A 19,798-nucleotide genomic window follows, 5' to 3' on the forward strand; every position below is an offset into this window, starting at 1 on the left:
ATTATACTCTATAAAACAGGGTGTGTGGGGGGTGTGTGTGTGTGTGTGTGTGTGTGTGTGTGCGTGTGTGGGGTGTGTGTGTGTGTGTGTGTGTGTATGGGGGGGGGGGGGGGGGGTCCTGATTTAGGAAGGCTTCAATTTACATGGATTATCACACAGCTCTGGTTACAAAAGATATCCGTGACACAGCAGTGATGACAGAGGAGCTAATGCTATCTGGCTAACACATCTGTTGAAACAGCTGCTAACATCTGCTGGGATACATTCAGATAATTAACTTTGAATCAGGAAACGAAATGGTGGATTCTTTATGTTTAATGTTTACAATCTTAACACGGTCAACGGTAAATGTGTTGTACACGCGTACAGTGCACAAATACACAGATTGATGTTCTGCATACCCCGTGTTTTTATAAACCATGGAGCCTGTATGTTCATATCCGTGTGTTTCATTCAAGATATTTTGGGGCCATTGTTGCCTATTTGTTTTTAGAAAGGACAGCTGGAGAGAGACAGGAAATGATGGGACGAGGTAATGAGGGATTACATGCCAATTTCAAACCCATGGGCTCTGCGGCGAGAACTATAGCCTCTGCACATGGGGTATTAGACATAACCGCTAGGCCATCTGGTGCCCAATCAGATGGAGATGTGAAAGTCTGCATCATGATAGATATGGAATGTGCTTGGCTTCTTCTAGCCATATCTATATCATTCTCTATATAACATCATTAAAGCATCAATAACACCATAACACTCAGTGCAAAGAGCATCTTTGTTTTCTGATGTTTGCAGATTTCTATCCACATCATTTTCTACATTTGGACCTTTTGCCTTGACCAAGTTGTCATGGTAACTAAAACCAGTTCATTTTAATTTAGTTATTTATTTTTTGGTGTGTGTGTTTGGAGGGTGGGGGGGGGGGGGTCCTATCCTTTATTGGATATTGATTTCTGCTGTTTTCATATGTAAAATGTCTTCCTTTAACTTAGAATGAGCTACGTTCTCTGTGACTGAAGAAATAACATAGATATAATGTGACAATACAATCAGTTTGGAGAAAAGTGCTTAAGTCGTGGAAATATATTGATCTTTTGATCACTACACGATGTACAACAGCTGCAGTTCTCTGTAATAAATTCCACATATGTATGAACTCTGTGCCACTTCCTACATTTCTTTTTATTAAGGATCTCAGTGGATTTAGGCAAAAATAGATGCTTAGTAAACTGGTTTTACATTTTTCCACTCTGGACTGCCCCCCCTCCCAGTTTTCAACTCCCATCAGCACAGACTGGAGGTGCCAGCAGCTCTTCTACTCACTCAAATGCACAACAAGAACAGAAATTAATAAAAAACTTGTTTGTATCATAAGTGAATCTGACCTTTAGATGGTGCAGATTTGTAGAAAAAGTGATGTTCAACTCGTGGTGATATTAGCAGACACAAGCCATTCTTCTTGAATTCACCTCAGTTTTTCTCACTCAAACAAAACTTCTCCAGGGAGGCTACTAAAGATAAAAAAAACTGCTCAAGGAACCTTTAAATTACAGTTACTTACTCAAAAAGACAAAACTCTGAATTCATTTGAGATCTCTCCTTCAGTTGCCTTCGCCTGAGCAGTGATGTCTGACATCATGTGATTACCCTTTCGCCCGGATATTACAACTTTGTGTAACCGAGTGTTGATGTTCTGCTAACTGTGTAAATCCCGCTGACAACCAGCTGGTTTTTAATTGAGATAGTTAAGTTCAAATATTTCACACATATCAGATAATTAACATGTTTCAACACAAGATGCTGAAATTAACTTGAGATACAAACATAATTTATAGACACTGATCTATTTACAGGATTACTGAAATCATCTCTACTGGACGAGCGCATCAGCTGTAGTCTGTCATTCACTAGCTGCAGAACGCTGCAACCATCTCTCTCTCTCACACACACACACACACACACACAAACACACACACACACACACACACACACATACATACGTATCGTTTTATTTTAGCGTGGAGAGCTGACAGAGGAGAGGAAATGCCGGGCGTCTCTGCCTGCGTCCAACAACATTCTGTGGTCTACAGTTGCAAACACACACACACACACACACACACACACACACACACACACACACACACACACACACACACACACACACACACACTCAAAAACACACACATGAACACCACACACACACACATCAAGCAGAATGACTTTTCTTTATCAGTGTGACACAACATCACACTCTGCTGGAACAACAACACCGATAACAGCTGTGTGTGCGTGAGTGTGTGTGTGTGTGTGTGTGTGTGTGTGTGTGTGTGTGTGTGTGTGTGTGTGTGTGTGTGTGTGTGTGTGTGTATGTGTGTGTGTGTGTGCGTCAGAGACAGCTTCATGTCACCTGTCGCTCTCTCTGAGAGAAAGGCAGCTTTATTTTACTTAAAGAGCAGAACAGATTTAAACTATACTTTTCTTAGTCAGATAATAATTTTCACTTTTTCAGTCCCGCACAGACAACAAGTTTAGCTTAGCTTAGCACGAAGAATGAGACCAGGGGGAAACTGCTAGCATAGCTTAGCACAAATACTACGATGCAGTGGGAAAACTGTTAGCCTAGCTTAGCAGAAACACTAGAAGTGGGAAGAAGCTCTAATGAAAGCTTAGCACACAAGATTAGGGGTTTACAAAATTGTCAACAAATTTTAGAAGCTAACCATCCAATCAAATTCATCCCAACGTTAAGTCCCGCCTTCTATCTTGTGATTGGTTCTATCCCGTTTCTGTTGGAAATACGTCACCACGTGGCGGTTAATTACTCTAGAAGTTCATTTTCATGAGGACTTTAATATCTTAACTGCTTACACGCATGATACACATGTTTGCATTGATACACTCTACTTTTAACATGATAGCATTGCTAGCCTACAAGTTAGCATTGTTTTGGGTGTGCATTAAAACATACAAGAATTGTCACAATGTTACATGTTGAGTTAGCATGTAGGCTATCTGCAGCACAGCAGCTCACTTAAATAGCAAAATATTAAAAACTGATTTTTATTAGCAATCTCAGAACAGCGGTGTGAAGTACAGATCAGCATACATATTTGAAGTTTTACTTGCCAGCAACAGTTGCCATCAGCTCCAAACACGTACTGCTGTGTACTTAAAATATTTATTATCCGACTCAGTTTCAATGTAGATGCAAATTGATCTGGCGCCCTCTTCTGGTGATACGCGGCATTGCGGCCGATGTTGCTGCGGTTAGACTGTGCGAGTCTCTGTGTGGCGCCTGTTATCATAAAGACAAGAGGCTGAATGACATGTTACTGATGGACACACATTCATACACACACGCAGCCACACACACGTGTTCAACACACACACACACACACACACACACACACACACACACACACACACACACACACACACACAGACACCTTCATTTTAAAGCGGTGAATGAACCAACGACAGCTGACAAAGTAAGTCTTGTTTTTATACATCAATATTCTTATTGTGCTCGTGTTTGATGAGCCGAGTGTTCAGATATGTTAAATGTGTTGTATGTTGTATTTGCTGTACAAGTGTTCAGATATATGTTTTCATACATGTTGATTCTGGCATGTGTGACCTGAGTTCTATGAATAAGTTGTTTTATCAGCGACCCTGTATCAGAGGGTGTTAAAGGTGCAGTGTGGAGTTTCAGTGGAGAAATGTGAAAGTTGGAGAAGTGTACAGATTCTGTGGTATATGTTCATAACTCTATAAACAAACTCTCCTCAGAGGAAAATGTGGTCCTTGTAACACTGTTAGAAGATAAAATGCTACGCGAGAAGTTATGGTGGTGGGCCGCAACAGTGAAACCATAACTCTCCTGGTAGCTTTTCAGCTCCAAACAGTGTCCGGGGACCCATTTTTTCCCTTTGAGTAAAGTTTGTATTCAGTTCAGAAACTATAGCATACAAATGTTTCACTTTCTCCAACCTTCAAATTTCTCTACTAAATCTCCATAGTGCACCTTTAATAGTGTTAATGTCACGTTTTAAACTTTAGATCACTTTGAATGGTTGGAAATGATTATAATTAGTGAAAGCGCTTTCGGCCAATTTTTTTTGGCAAGAAAATAAGATTAAGTTTAAAGTTTAAACATATGTGAGCCACATTGTGAAGGCAGAACTAGATATTTAAATAACCAGGCAGAAACCTGATTTCAATTTCCTCTTTGATTTTTTACATTTTCTACTAAAACATGTATAGGAAAAACAGGGACTTTATATGTTAAGCTTTAAAAAATGTCGAATACATTGGTAATTTGAACATTATGGACAATAACATGCATCCCTTACACAATCTTGTGTGTGAACAAAAGAGTGTTTTTAGCGAGAGGCTACGGCAACTAAGCTGCAAAAAGGACAGATTTAAAAATACTTTTTTACCTACTGCAATTGCACTTTATAACGACTCCCCTTTAAGTAAGGACAGAAGACATTTAAACTTTTAAACTTTAGCCTGAGCTGCATATATCAAACTGTATTTTGCACCTGTATATTTGCACACTTGACTGCTTTTTTTAATAATAATTCTTTGTTTATCTATCATACTATGCACTGGCAGAGCTAGTATGTTGTACTGTTATCTATGAGTAACAGTTACTTATGCACATGGACCATCCATACCACTTTTTTATCCTGGCTATGTATTGTCGGCTCATGTTTTTTGTATGGGTGGGATATGTATGTATATATGTGTTGTGTTGTGTGTTTGTATATATGTGTTGTGTTGTGTGTTTGTATGTATGCTGGCTGCTGGAACACCTAAATTTCCCTGCTGGGATTAATAAAGTATATCTTATCTTATCTTATCTTACCTAAAAGCTAGCGCACTAACATTTGTTTCTCGGTAACACGTGTTCTCTAAACACATCTCAACCCAGTGACCAAGCGCTGGAGCTCTTGATGTGTCACTTTCTTTAGTGCAACTAACCTTCAGTGCTGTAATGATGTTATGCATGGAGCGAAGCCACAACAGTCACCCTCAATGGGTTCACATAGTTTACACAGCGACCTCCACACTCAAATAACACGTTTGAGTTGTCTGCTCTGTGTTTCTGTGTTCTCCTCTTTTAAGTTTTTACTATAGTTCTAAAGGTCTGAAGTCATTCCCGTTTCAGATATATTCTGTGATACAAGGCTACTTCTGTCTGCTTTATTATTCCAGGATAGTTTGAGCTGTTTGTGTCTCCTGGCTCTTGGTGATGTGCTACAGTAGCTGCGGATTCTTGTGTCACGTGCCACGCCCACTCACTGAATGCCATTAGCTGTCTGTGGTTTTAGGCCCAGCTTGAGCCGTAAGAGGAAGCCATTAGCCATTAAAGAGGTCTCCATTCAGGGCACCTGCTGTAGCTCTTGGCTATTTACCAAAGCACCTGTCAAATACAGTGGCTGCTGCCAATCCTGAGATACCAGTGTACCACGATTTCAGGGTGAAAGTCTCTGTTCATGGAACCAGTCTTTATTGATGGTGGGAAAACCCCAATAAATGGCACTGTCTGGGGGAAACTGCTGCAGAAGTTGTGTAGATACTGTGGTACCTGAGGCTGCAAGATGGCCATGCTTATCATCGGCACAGTTTTGTAACCTAGATTTATCAATACTGTTTGGGCCAGCTTTCATCACCATTCCTAAAAAAACTAGCACATTTTCTCAAGCAGAGAGCTTATACAGTGACCACAAGAGCTAAGAAATAAGGAAAGATAGAAATAAGGGGTTATGTTAGCGCCATAACATTCAAATCCTCCAGGGGTGGTCATCTACCACTCAGGGACGTCCACCATACTCTAACGCCCTTCCATGTCCTCGCCGCAGCTATATCAGTAGTTGGTTTACCATTGACTGTATGTGTTCAAGGCCAAAGACGATAACTTCAGTTTGATGGATTTTTGCATCAGAGACGTCCCTGTAATCAAGGTCTTTATATTGTAAGAAAAGCTATTAAAGGTTTTTTAAAGTGATGGGTTTAAACTAGCTTCTTTTGAAAGCATAGCAATTAAAAAATGTAAGTGTCCTAGTAACAAACCTTGTGGAACGCCATGACTTGCTCCTGATTTACTTAAGGTCCTAAATATGACTGATGGTGTCCTTACCCCTCTGAGTACGCTGAATTTAATATTGCATATAGTTTTTGTATAGTCTTCATACTTAACAAGGAATCCAAATGTTTTTAATCCAAACAACATTTGTCTTTCAAATAGAGTGAAATAATATAGATACTATATTATTTCTTGTTTACACTGTGGCATGTCTGTCTGATACTGAATAATGCTGTAAAAATCGGATGTGTCTTATATCTGTTAGGGAGCTTTGCATTTCCAAATCTTATTCTGTATTCTGATACTTCCCCTATCCCACCCCTTGTATACCTTATCCTTTCATGACCTTAATTCCTCCCTTGTATCCTTAATTCCTCTCTGGTATCCGTACTATATGTCCCCTTTCTATGTCCTTAATCAGTCACACATCAAACCAACTCACTATATAGACAGTTCTATGGAAGACTACATTTATGGTACATACTGCTGTTCTAGTGACCATCACTAATACTGTACCATTCCATGATGCACTTTCACTTAGACAGTATTTCAATGTCACAAACTCACCATGTAGTGAAATAAACAGGGAGTAGGGAGTGATTTCTGACACAGGTTATGTTCTGACTGAAGTGTAAAGGGGCTTAAATCAAGAAATGAACACTATTGTGAATTTTATATTTTCATATTATCAGATGTTTAACAGGTTAAAGTGATGCGTTAAAGAGGAAAGAATCTAAATCTGCAGCATGTTTCAAACTTTTTATTTTCTTCAATCACTTTTTGTATTTGCTTACAAAAACCCTTTACAGCTAATATTTCTATCTTAAACGCTTATGTTTGCCTGTGTGTGTGTGTGTTTGTGTGTGTGTGTGTGTGTGTGTGCGTGTGTGTGTGCGCGTGCGTGCGTGTGTGTGTGTGTGTGTGCGTGTGTGTGTGCGCTGCTGTATTTAGCTGCCTGTAGCCTAATATTTGTGGGAACCAGCAGAGTCTGATAGACGATCTTCGACAGACAGACAGACAGACAGACAGACAGACAGACAGACAGACAGACAGACAGACAGACAGACAGTCATTCAGACAGACAGGCAGACAGTTAAACACACAGATGGCTAAGGAGGTGGAAGAACCAGACAGACAAATTGATTCACTGACAATGGAACAGACAGACACACAGACATACATATAGACACACACACACACACACCGATTTTCTGCAGCTTTTGGTTCGATCTGACACGACTCAGTTTGATGCACACAGAATCAATAATTTGCACCATCAGCTATACCATATCAGATAATCCAAAAAAATGCAATATTGAGAAGGATGTTTTCATCCCCCACATCCTTTCCTTTATCTCCTCGCTCAGTTTTATATCCCATAAGTGTTTTTGTTCCCCTTCTCCAGATAAAGTTTTGTGCCTCTGAAAGTAACTATACATTTCGTCAAAACTTTAAAAAAAAATGTTATAGTGGCATCACTGACACTCTCGCAACACCTCCTCATTATCATCATCTTCGTCATTGGCTTGGGGAGTTTAAATGAGCTGAAACAGTTCCTGAAGTTCAGAAAAGCTCTAAGAAATAAATCAATCAAGGACATGAAACGAGGAAAGGAAACGAGCAGAGGAGAAGAGGTCAGCGGTTGATCAGAGGGAGGTGAGGAGGGGCTGAAAGAAAATCATGTAGGAACACCGAGAGGAATGAAGTGTGTGTGTGTGTGTGTGTGTGTGTGTGTGTGTGTGTGTGTGTGTGTGTGTGTGTGTGTGTGTGTGTGTGTGTGTGTGTGTGTGTGTGTGTGTGTGTGTGTGTGTGTATGTTGTCGGAATGAGCTGGGTCATCGTAGTGACTGTAATGTTACACCGGAGGGTTAAAATGATGACTCGAAACAGCTGCTACTGCCATGGCAACGCAAGGGTGGGGTCAACCCTGGCAACGGTGAAGAGTGTGTGTGTGTGTGTGTGTGTGTGTGTGTACTGCTCTCTATTCACACTCTAACATGTGAACAACTTCCTGCCAGGTGGCTTCAGACTGCTCGCAGGTTTATAAAGTTCATTCAGTACAGTGCAGGTCCCCGCTGCGTGAGTGTCCGTGTGGTTGGCTGAGCTAATACAATCCCAGACTTAACCAAATGGGATGATAAACGCAGACTCTGCAGTAAAGATGTACAGCAACTCTGGAGAGGAAAATGTTCAGTGACTCTACATCTGAAGCCGTGCACTGACTCTATAAGGTTCGAGTGATTTTGAAGAAGAAAATTGAAGAAACTTGAAGGTGTGCAGTGGCTTTAAGGTTGGCGGTGTGAAGAGGCTAAAGTGGACATGTCCTGGGAGTGTGCAGAAGACAGTGAGCAGTGAATGTGAAGAACCTAAGCAATGACTCGGTAGAAGATATGCAATGACTCTGCAGTGGATGATGTGTTGAGCAGAAGATGTGCAGAGACAGGTGTGCAGTGGTTATGAGGAGGAAATGTGAAGTTACTCTGCAAAAGATAATGTACAGCGGTTGTTCTTCAGGGACACTGCAGTTGAAAAATGTGTCTGGAACAGTAAGTACAGTACAGTAAGTCTATGGAAGATGTGCGGTGACTCTGGACTACAAAGTGTGCAGTGACTCCTCAGAATCAAATAAGACAATGTGCAGTAACTGCAGTAGGTGAGCAGTGACTACAGGGTAGACAACTAGGGACTGATGCAAGAGGTGTGATGTTTTTGAAGAGAAAAATGTACGTTGATTTTGCAGGAGAAAATGTGAATTGGCTTTGCAGTCATAAACGTGCAGTGAATTTGCACTGGAAGATGTAAAATAACTCTGTAGTGATGAATGGACAGTCAGTAAGATGTGCAGTGCCTGCTGTGAGAGGTGTGCAGTGACTCGATAGTTGATTTACATTGACTCCGCAGTAGGACATTTCTACAAAAAAATGAAGTTTTCTTGCAGATAATGAAGCTTTTGGGTTTATTTTTCCTCTCTCTTCTTTATGTTTCCTTGTTTGGTTTTGTGTCTTTTTTAACTTCAATGTTTCACTACCTCATTATGTCGCCCTTCCTCTCACCTGACAGGTGGTAGTTGCTCGGTGAAGGCGGGGTTCAGGCAGAGCTGCATGATGCCAGAATGGCACCTCTGCTGCCCCCTGTTGGTTCAGAAGTCTTCAGACGGCTCACACCGGCCTCGTTGGAGGAAATCCAGCGAAGACATGAGGCGGAGGAGAAGGAGCAACAGAGGAGGAAGGAGAAAAACATAGAGGTAACCGTAGTGAGCATGTACCTTTTTTTTTTCTGTGATTGGATGTCTCTCTGATTGGCTGTTGCTGTGATTGACAGATAGCAGAAGAAAATCTTCCTAAACCTGCCAGTGACCTTGAGGCTGGGAAGACCCTCCCATTCATCTATGGAGAGCCACCCTCTGATCTTCTCAACACCCCATTGGAGGAGCTGGATCCCTTCTACCAATCACAGATGGTCTCTGGATTTCATAAAATATAAAATCCATTTGTTGCCTTAAGCCTGATCAATAATCATAAACGCATTGGTATAGGCACTACCAAAGCAATTGAACTCATTGGCTTTTGACCTGTCTCTTTTTTCTTGCTATCCCTGACCTGTCTGTCTCTCTCTTTCTGACTATCCCTGCCATGCTGTCTCTCTGACCCTTCAGTCTGTCAGTCACTAATGTCTTGATTGACATGTCTCTCTCCTTTACCTGGCTCGCTCACTGCAATTTCTGACATATCTGTCTCTCCAAACCTTTGTTTCTTCCGACCTTTCTCACTCCTATCTGCCCGTTATACTGAATTGTCTGTCTGGCTGATCTGTGTGTCTCTATGGCCATTTTCAGCTATGCACTCCTGATATATAATTTCAGTAGACAATCAGTCTGTCTCTACCCGACCTGTATCTCTTGTATGTCTTGTATATCTCACCTATCTCCTAGACCTGTTCATCTCTCTCTGGTCTCTCTCACCTCCTTCTGACCTGTCTGTATCTCTGACCGGTCTGTCTCTCTCCAGACCTTTATCGTGCTCGGCAAAGGAAACGTCATCTTCAGATTCAATGCTGAGCCGGCCTGTTACCTGCTGACTCCGTTCAATCCACTGAGGCGAATCGCCATCAAAGTCCTCATTCACTCATATCCTTTATGATTTCACACTGTACTCTTTCATGATGTCTCAGTTTGCTTTGTTTATAAAGTCACACTGTAGTTTCCCAGACTTTTATCGGCAGGTTGCTTATGAATGATAAGTTGTTTTAATTATTATGTCCTTAAAATTAAAACTTTATTCAGTATGTTCATCATGGTGACCATTCTGGCAAACTGTGCGTTCATGACGTTGAGCGACCCTCCACCCTGGAGCAAGACTGTGGAGTGAGAGAGCACGCACACACCAATGAAATAAAATGCTAACAAACAAAAACACACACAAAAAATCAGTAAAACGAAGCCAATGCGGAAGTGCAAAATAACTGCAGTTCCTTGAGTGTCCACTTGAGGCTGGCTCCAAAAGCCAAGGGATCTCTATAAGGTCACATGTAAAAATAGATATTTTCACATCAAATAAAAAAATGTTTATAGCATGCAAAAAAGGATTTTGACCTGATATCTAATTCCCTTATTTATGGAAACTGTTTAGCATGTTGTAGCTGTTTCCAGGGCACATGTGGCTGCATGTACTTCACCTCTTTGCCTGTTCTCTAGATTGATTGAATGTTAGTTTGAGTTAACATTTCCAACATGGCGATCGCCATCATTGGACTTCAAAACATAACTGCAGAAACCGATGGATGACTGAGACTGCATCCATGTCTTACACAGACCTGAAGGAAAAGACCCTTGAGACTGCTGTGTACATTATAAGAACGTGATTTTCTATAGAAGGACAATACAGGAAAGAATCTGGAGGGTAAATGATTTCTCAAATGATGAGTCTCAACTTGACATTTTCCTTCTTATTGGTGTTTTCTGTTAAACAGATATGTGTTTACGTTCATCTACACGTTTGAAGCCACAATCAAAGTTCTGTCACGAGGATTCTGTCGCGGAGGGTTCACTTTCCTGAAAGACCCCTGGAACTGGCTGGACTTCATGGTCATCAGCATGGCGTGAGGCTCAGTGTCACTTGATGATGATAATGATGATTATGATGGCGTTGGTGATATTGATGTTAATGGTGGTGTCTCACTGTGTAATAGGTACCTGACAGAGTTTGTAGATTTGGGAAACGTTTCTGTGTTGAGGACGTTCAGAGTTCTTCGAGCTCTGAAGACCATCACAGTCATCCCTGGTCAGTTAGCATGTGTTGCATTTTAAAGACTTGCTGAACACCCAAAACCCATTCCTAAAAAAGCATCATGACATACAGATCAGCTGAACGTATATGTATGTTTGGTCTGTATGTTGATGACCCTAACTCACAGGTCTGAAGACGATTGTCGGAGCTCTCATCCAATCCGTGAAGAAGCTGGCTGATGTCATGATCTTGACAGTGTTCTGCCTCAGCGTCTTCGCTCTGATTGGTCTGCAGCTCTTCATGGGAAACCTCCGGCAGAAATGTGTCCTGATACCACCCATGCTTCTTGGCAACCAAACGTCTGACGTTGATCTTGACACTGGATACCATGCCAATGATACCTATGGCAACCATACCCATGGCAATGATACAGACTTACAATTCTACGAGCACATAAACAACCCAGGTACTAATTCTACCACTTATACCACCAATATCAATCAATCAGTCTCTATTTGTATTGCGCCAGTTCAACCCCAACTAACCCGTCTGTCTGCCTGCCTGTCTGTCTTTATGATAGATAACTACTACCACGTTCCTGGCCAGATTGATGCTCTGCTGTGTGGAAACAGCTCTGATGCCGGGTACACTCTTTTCCCTTTAACACATTATAGTGATAAGGATTATAATGATAATATTGATGATCTCTATGATGATGATGTTTCTGATAATGGTGATGTTTTCAGGGCCTGTCCAGAGGGTTACATGTGTCTGAAGGCAGGCAGAAATCCAAATTATGGCTACACCAGCTACGACTCGTTTGGATGGGCATACCTGTCACTCTTCAGACTGATGACTCAGGACTTCTGGGAAAACCTCTTCCAGCTGGTCAGTACCTGACAGATTCCAGTACAGACACAGTATTGGTTAAGAGATCAGTCAACCAATCAAAGCAGAATGGATGAACAGGTTCTATAGAAATCAATGTTTACACATGCTCTTCTTCTTGAAATAAATGTATACACTTTTTGAAAGATCAGCGCTAAAGCACGAAAGTCAAACTCTTGGGTCTCTCACCTGTTGCTTTCTCTCTGTAGACTCTGCGAGCAGCAGGTAAAACCTACATGATATTCTTTGTAGTCGTCATCTTCCTCGGCTCATTCTACCTCATTAACCTCATCCTGGCGGTGGTTGCCATGGCGTACGCTGAGCAGAATGAGGCCACCATGGCAGAGGCCAAACAGAAGGAAGAGGAGTACGCTCAGATCCTGGAGGCGCTGAAGAAGAGAGAGGAGGAGGTCTGATCTAAAGGATTATGTAACAAACAACTTCAATATTTAATTAACCAAACTAGCGAGCCAACGTTTGTTCTTTCCCTTACAGCAGGCAGCCTGCAGGGCAGAGCTGGCTGAGAAAGAAGCGAGAAGGAATTCATCTGGAGAAATAATTAGCCAGGAGCAAGATCATACTGCCATGGGTGGTATGTTCATAAAGGCTTGAAAGTGTTGTTTTGAATAGCATGCTGATGTACAATGATGTTAATAATAATTTAACCCTAATGAATCATAACATGATGAGGAGGGGTTTTATGAATTAAAATTGGCCTGACTCGATCAGTTTCTTACTTCTTGCTTTCATAGTTTAAAAGTCTGGAGGACATCATCTCAGTAACCTGCTATGTATTTCAGACTTTGAGGAAGACCAGCGTCCCTGTCCACCATGTTGGTATGCATTCGCCAATATCTTCTTGAAATGGGACTGCTGTGGCTGTTGGCGGTGGCTCAAAGGGTGGCTCTACATCATTGTCATGGACCCATTTGTGGACCTTGGCATCACCATCTGCATCGTCCTCAACACCGTCTTCATGGCCATGGAGCATTATCCAATGACGGAAGAGTTTGATAATGTTCTGAGCATTGGAAATCTGGTCAGTGATGAATAAAATCAGATTCAGGTTTACTATCCCTGGAGAACCAGTGAAGTCAATAGTAATCCTTACTGGCTGTCCTTGGTCAAAGAGTGAAGTAGTTATGGGTTTACCAAAAATACGCTCTTTGCATGACGTGCAAGATTGCATGAGACAATGGATCAATTCCTAAAAGTAGTGTGAAAAGTGTTTCCAAAATCTCTTCAGTAAACAGTTTAGTTTATTAAATTGAGTCCAACAAGTACACAGTAATCAAAAAATCTACTAAAGAACATGTAGTGGATTTAATTATTACAAACTTCCTCTGGCCCCTTGTGCTTACCTTGTCCTGCCAACCCCCCTCAGGTCTTCACAGGGATCTTCACTGCTGAGATGGTCCTCAAACTTTTGGCCATGGACCCGTACTACTACTTCCAGGTCAGACGTCCTGTTTGCCCTAGCACAGTTATAATGATTGACAGCTGCTGCCTTGGTAACACATGTCAGTTCTGTTTTTATTGTTACAGGTGGGCTGGAACATCTTTGACAGCATCATCGTCACCATGAGTCTGGTAGAGTTGGGATTGGCGGATGTTCAAGGCCTGTCTGTGCTGCGCTCCTTCAGATTGGTTAGAGCGAGATCATCTTGATCTTTTTCACTTTAACAATGAACAGAACACTGTTTACTTGTGTGTCTACCTATGTCCTCGCCTGTTTATCTACCCTTCTGCTTCCCTGCCTTTCTCGTATCCAGATGCGAGTGTTCAAGCTGGCCAAGTCGTGGCCGACTCTCAACATGTTGATAAAGATCATCGGAAACTCCGTGGGCGCTCTGGGGAACCTGACTCTGGTTCTGGCCATCATTGTCTTCATCTTTGCAGTTGTCGGCATGCAGCTGTTTGGAAAGAACTACAAAGACTGCGTGTGTCGGATCTCAGAAGATTGCGTGCTTCCTCGGTGGCACATGTTTGATTTTTTCCATGCCTTCCTCATCATCTTCCGGGTCCTGTGTGGAGAGTGGATAGAGACCATGTGGGACTGCATGGAGGTCTCTGGTCAGGCCATGTGTCTAATCGTCTTCATGATGGTTCTCGTCATTGGAAACCTGGTGGTGAGTTGTGCTTTGACCTAAGCCTGTTTCGATAGGTCTTTAACTCAGCAGACCAACCATGGCTACCAACAGATGAAGTTTTAGGATAGAAGGTTTTGGGTTCTGATTTGAATAAGGCTGACAAGGGATGTATGTTCCTTGTCTTATTTCACATCTTTAATCAGTTCCTTCTCCTGTGTCAAGTCTTGAACCCCTAGTCTCTTTTTCCTATTTGTGTTTAGGACTTGAAACCGTGCTTGGCCTTTTTGTTCATGATTTAGTTCCCATCTTTGTTTAAGACCTTTAGTCATTCCTTGGTCGTAGTGGTTGGTCCATTACAGTCCATTTACCAGCCCTTTTAGGTCCTGAATTTGTTTATGACCTTGTTTTAGGTACATGGATGTGTTCCCAGTTATATTTTAGGACCTTCATTTGTTCATTGGCCATATTTTAGTACATGAATGTGTGATCCTTGGCCATATTTTAGCCTGTGGAAATGTTCCTTTTCTTGTCTTGTCTGTTGTCAGAGAATCTGGTGTCAGAGAATCAGAATCAGATATTCTTTTATCCCCAGGAGGAAACTTGGGTTTGGACCAATCCATTTCCTTATTGTAGGTCCTTAATCTGTTCTCTACCTGGTTTTAGGTTCTGAATCTTTTCCTGGCCTTGTTGCTGAGTTCATTCAGTGGTGATAATCTGGCAGCTCCTGAAGAAGAAGGAGAAAACAACTTGCAGATTGCCATAAACAGAATCAAGCGTGCTGTTGACTGGACAAAGACCTGGATCATAGAACATATATGGCTTCTAATTGGAAAGAAAGACCACGTAAACCCAAGCCAAAATGGTAAGACCAGACCTGGAATGGATTTAAATGTTGCATCATGATGAAAAAATAAATGTACTGCCACTAAATCCCAGTGCAGTGTCTCAGTTTATTAGGTGTTACTATTCTTGATGGTAAACTTATATTAAAGGTTTTTACAATTAACTGAATTGAAATGCTCTATCAATAATACCAGTTTGTGGTTATATCACCAGCTGCTGTCAGCAGTGAGGAGGATAACAACTCTACATCAAAGGAAGTCTTGGCGTTGACTTATGTGCCCTCAGACCAGAGTGTGTCAGATGTCAATGCCCCCAACTATAAACATGGAAACCTGAGCAGCAACTACCACAACATTGCTTCCCTGAGGGTCCCCATCGCTGAGGCCGAGTCCGACTTTGAGACCCCTGATAACGATGAGGATGAGGATGAGGAGGATGAGGATGAAGATGAGGAAGAGGAAGAAGAGACAGAAAAGAACATGGAAAAACACTCCCAAGTAAACCTTTCTTTTTTTAAATTCATTAATAAGATGAAGCTTTGATATACAAAATGTATGTAAGGACAGAAATGCAAATATGACCGTATACATGAATACAAGTATGAAGATGAACATGAATAATGACACAAACAAAACCCTAATGTAAACATGATAAGAACATGAATATGAATCCTAAAATGAACAGAATCGCAAACATAAACATGAATATGATTTTGAATATGAACCTGAAAAACTGAACACAAACGCAAGCACGAACCCAAACAGGAAAACAAATACCAATAAAATCATGAATAAGATCACAAACATGCTCATGGATATGAACAACAAGCTGCATCATATTTTAAAATCTGTTGATGTGTCTTGTTCAGTGTGATGAGTCATCGATTTGCAGCACCGTACAGAAACTTCCTGATGTCCAGGAGGATGAAGAGGATATGGATCAAGATTTAGGCGCACCTGTGGACTGCCTCACCGACAGTACAAGCACACACCCACAAACACACTTAAGCATTTTGTGTGCTTATCACAGCAGCTGATTACTATAAAACTACTCTATGTTTATATTTCAGAGTGGTACCAACGCTGTCCATGTCTGGACATAGACACGTCCCAGGGTAAAGGAAAGATGTGGTCTAACTTAAGGAGGACATGTTTCTCCATCGTGGAGCACAACTACTTTGAGACCTTTATCATCTTCATGATCCTGATGAGCAGTGGAGCTCTGGTAAAAAAAAATCTATATGAAATCATAAATAATTGAAGCATCTTGTCATTTGTATACTTTGTATACTCCTGAATTCTGGTTGGTTTGTTGTTTTTTATCACGTTACTTAGCAGGTCAGATCTTGAACTAACCCTTTGGAGACAACATGGCTGACAGCAGATGTACTGACTATATGGTTACTAACAAGGCTGACATGTATTCAGTGGAAAACGAAAAACGGTTGAAGTCTAACTACTAACATGGCTGCCTAATGTACCTCAGGTAATATCATCGTTTACTGACTCAGAACTTATTCACACTTTGATTTGTTTCTAATTTCTACAAGTCTGTGTAGAGTAAAATCTGCAGTTGGTCTCTAAACCCAATTTATGAGGGCTGGGAATCTTTGGGTGTCTCACAGTTTGATTCGATTCTTGGGGTCACGATTCGATTGAGAATCAAAACGATTCTGGATTCATAATCAAAGTCTATTTATGAATTAGTACAAACTTCAGGATCTACTCCAGTCATCTGTGAGACTGGCTGAAGTTCTTGCTGAGTTAAATAGCTAGCCTTAGCACTTAACAGGGAGTGACTGAAAATGAAATGAAATTTTGGAGGTAATGAATCTATTTAGAATCTCAGAAGATAAGAATCTCGATTTTTACATAAATCTATTTTTTCTACTATTTATGTTTGAAAAAGCTGCTGTAAACATATGAAAGACTGAGAACTGTTTGACTGAATTATGGATTTAGATAGTTGGGAGTTTTCTATAATTCTTTGGAGGGGAACAGGAACAAATGGCCATTTTTTTAACTGAAATTTGGCCTGTTGGTTATTCTTCTGTTTTACAAAAGAACTAATTACCTCTTTCTTTTTATTGCTTTACACAGAGTTTAATATGAGACACAAGTGATTTCCTAGTCCTCATACTGATATACTGTAATGTATTACACACCGAGTTAGAGAGCACCTGGTTAGATGGTAATGTTCATCTGTATGTAAACAGGCCTTTGAGGACATACACTTGGAGCAACGTCGGGCCATAAAGATCATCCTGGAGTATGCTGACCAGGTGTTTACCTACGTGTTCGTGCTGGAGATGATTCTCAAGTGGGTTGCCTATGGATTCAAGACTTACTTCACCAACGCCTGGTGCTGGCTCGACTTTCTCATCGTAGACGTAAGAACACAGTTTATAACAGCGATTAGTGATAATGGATTGATACTTAAATAACGCGTGGTGCTGACTTGACTTCTTCATTGTAGACAAAAGAACGTTAAAGGCACAATATGCGGCCAGTCAATGTCGCACTTAAGCACAAGTCTCTTAGACCAAAACAAAACAAATTAAACATGAAGCCTCTGGGAGACACAAACAAGCTGAAGAAAGCGCCATCCCATCAGTGTGAACAGAGCTGGGAACAAACCCAAAAGGAGTGTGGCTTCACTCTTCAACTAGAAAGTCATTACTCAGTGATATATTTAATGAGTATATATTTGATATTTGGTATATAAATGATTAAAAAGTTTTGTACTTTTAATAAATGCAGTTACCAGTACCAACAGCAGTGATGCTACAATAATCTATTTGGTAGTCAACATGAAGGAGGACTGGTTGCTATAAGAGTTGGAGTGTGGTATGATGTCATCACCAGGTGTTCTGTGTCTTCCAGGTGTCTCTGATATCTCTGACGGCAAACATCCTGGGATACTCTGACCTGGGAGCCATAAAGTCGTTAAGGACTCTGAGAGCTCTGAGGCCCCTGAGGGCCCTGTCTCGCTTTGAGGGCATGAGGGTAAGACAGGAACTTAAAGCAAAAAACGTGTCCCTCGGTCTTCATGTTTCTCTTTCAACCTGTCTCCCTCTTTTCTGTACCTTTGTCACCAGATGGTGCCAACCACCCAGAGTCTTACCTGTCACGTTTACTCTTCTCTCTCTGCCTGTGTCTTAAATTTGGATAAAGGTTAAAATCACAGGTCCAGACTCTTAACACTGATCGCATGTTCTTCCACTTTGGTTCTTTTTTCATCTGTATAAAATCTTTTGTAAAAATCATAGCGTTTACTTCTCCTGAAAGCTTAAATTTTACTGTCATATGATGTCTGCTGTTCAAACTGGCTTCCAACACTTTTGAAACATGTAAAAATCTATTGTTTTCAAGCTGCAAAGAATAGGTAAACTGTCCTCTAGTTGGATTACGGTACTTCCTGTCTTTGCAAGACCCTTGTGTGTTTAAAAAAAGTAATTATAAGAGTGTTGCTTCCTTCCAATTGTCACTGTACCTGTCTCTCTGCAGGTGGTTGTGAACGCCCTGGTTGGAGCCATCCCATCCATTTTTAATGTCCTCCTGGTGTGTCTGATCTTCTGGCTGATCTTCAGCATCATGGGAGTAAATTTGTTCGCGGGTAAGTTTTATTACTGTTTTAATGAGACGTCTGAGGAGATGTTCAGCCTAGAAGACGTCAACAACAAGACGGAGTGTCTGAACCTCATCGCCGAAAACTTCACCGAGGTCCGCTGGAGGAACATTAAAGTCAACTTTGATAACGTGGGGATGGGATACCTATCGCTGTTACAAGTGGTGAGTCTTACCACTCAACATATGATCCTAGATATAGAAAAGTATCAGTTTGATATCCAAATATTAAAGCATCAACATAACCACGAAAACACTATTTTCATCTTTAACATCTATATCAATAAATCCACTGACCATTTGTTCTCAGAACTGATTTCTGATTCACTTTGAATCTCAAATATTGATAAGGGAATTTTATAGTAACTCTCACAGCAACTATGTAAACTTCAGTATTATAGTTGTGTGAGTCTCAGTGTCTATGCAGACAACTGGACTCTTTGTTATGCAGTTGTAGCTACATTAAAACTGATCTTCTTGTTTTTTTTCAGGCCACATTTAAAGGCTGGATGGATATTATGTATGCTGCTGTGGACTCCAGAAACGTCAGTGCTCCAACCAATAGTTTTATAAACACTGGAACTGATTCTTAAGATGATAGTTTTTGCACATTTGTATTTATGCTAGCACTATTACTGAAACCAATGCTGTCGCTACAACTAACAGTCATAACACTGGCAGTCCTTTTGGTTCTAAAACTGGCCCTGGCTCTAATAGAGGAACTAATAATGGCACGATAACTAACACATGACTTTTTACTGAGAGTGATGCTGGAACTGGAACTAACACTGGTGATAATACTGACACTTGCATTAATAGTAGGAGTAACTATTACACTAGAATATATACTGGAACTGATACTAGTTATATCTAGTGTTGGGACTATGCCACTACTACGTATTTGTGGTAACTAGCAACATATCTAGTTACTTTCCAGATTCAAGAACGCCATTACTGTTAGTAACTCAGTTACTTTTTTGTAAGTACTAACTGTAACTAGTTACTAATTTCCAGTAACTTTCCCAACACTGGT

General features: G+C 41.0%; 1 protein-coding gene across 1 annotated transcript in view; it reads left to right on the top strand.

Moving 5' to 3' along the window:
- scn4ab (sodium channel, voltage-gated, type IV, alpha, b) overlaps positions 1-19,798 on the top strand; it is a 29,267-nt gene that overhangs the window by 4,304 nt on the left and 5,165 nt on the right. The window contains exons 2-24 of the mRNA XM_065964958.1: positions 9,154-9,337; positions 9,415-9,552; positions 10,101-10,218; positions 10,366-10,456; positions 11,062-11,190; positions 11,281-11,372; positions 11,506-11,784; positions 11,899-11,962; positions 12,065-12,206; positions 12,416-12,616; positions 12,702-12,798; positions 13,007-13,245; positions 13,591-13,662; positions 13,752-13,853; positions 13,979-14,335; positions 14,960-15,158; positions 15,353-15,636; positions 16,008-16,116; positions 16,209-16,363; positions 17,355-17,528; positions 18,022-18,144; positions 18,646-18,930; positions 19,257-19,310. Of these exons, the coding sequence (XP_065821030.1) occupies positions 9,206-9,337; positions 9,415-9,552; positions 10,101-10,218; positions 10,366-10,456; positions 11,062-11,190; positions 11,281-11,372; positions 11,506-11,784; positions 11,899-11,962; positions 12,065-12,206; positions 12,416-12,616; positions 12,702-12,798; positions 13,007-13,245; positions 13,591-13,662; positions 13,752-13,853; positions 13,979-14,335; positions 14,960-15,158; positions 15,353-15,636; positions 16,008-16,116; positions 16,209-16,363; positions 17,355-17,528; positions 18,022-18,144; positions 18,646-18,930; positions 19,257-19,310 (3,636 nt within the window). The 5' untranslated portion in view covers positions 9,154-9,205. The remainder of the gene's footprint in view (positions 1-9,153; positions 9,338-9,414; positions 9,553-10,100; positions 10,219-10,365; positions 10,457-11,061; positions 11,191-11,280; positions 11,373-11,505; positions 11,785-11,898; positions 11,963-12,064; positions 12,207-12,415; positions 12,617-12,701; positions 12,799-13,006; positions 13,246-13,590; positions 13,663-13,751; positions 13,854-13,978; positions 14,336-14,959; positions 15,159-15,352; positions 15,637-16,007; positions 16,117-16,208; positions 16,364-17,354; positions 17,529-18,021; positions 18,145-18,645; positions 18,931-19,256; positions 19,311-19,798) is intronic.

The sequence above is a fragment of the Labrus bergylta genome, chromosome 16, assembly GCF_963930695.1.
Source record: "Labrus bergylta chromosome 16, fLabBer1.1, whole genome shotgun sequence".
NCBI classification, from domain to species: Eukaryota; Metazoa; Chordata; class Actinopteri; order Labriformes; family Labridae; genus Labrus; species Labrus bergylta.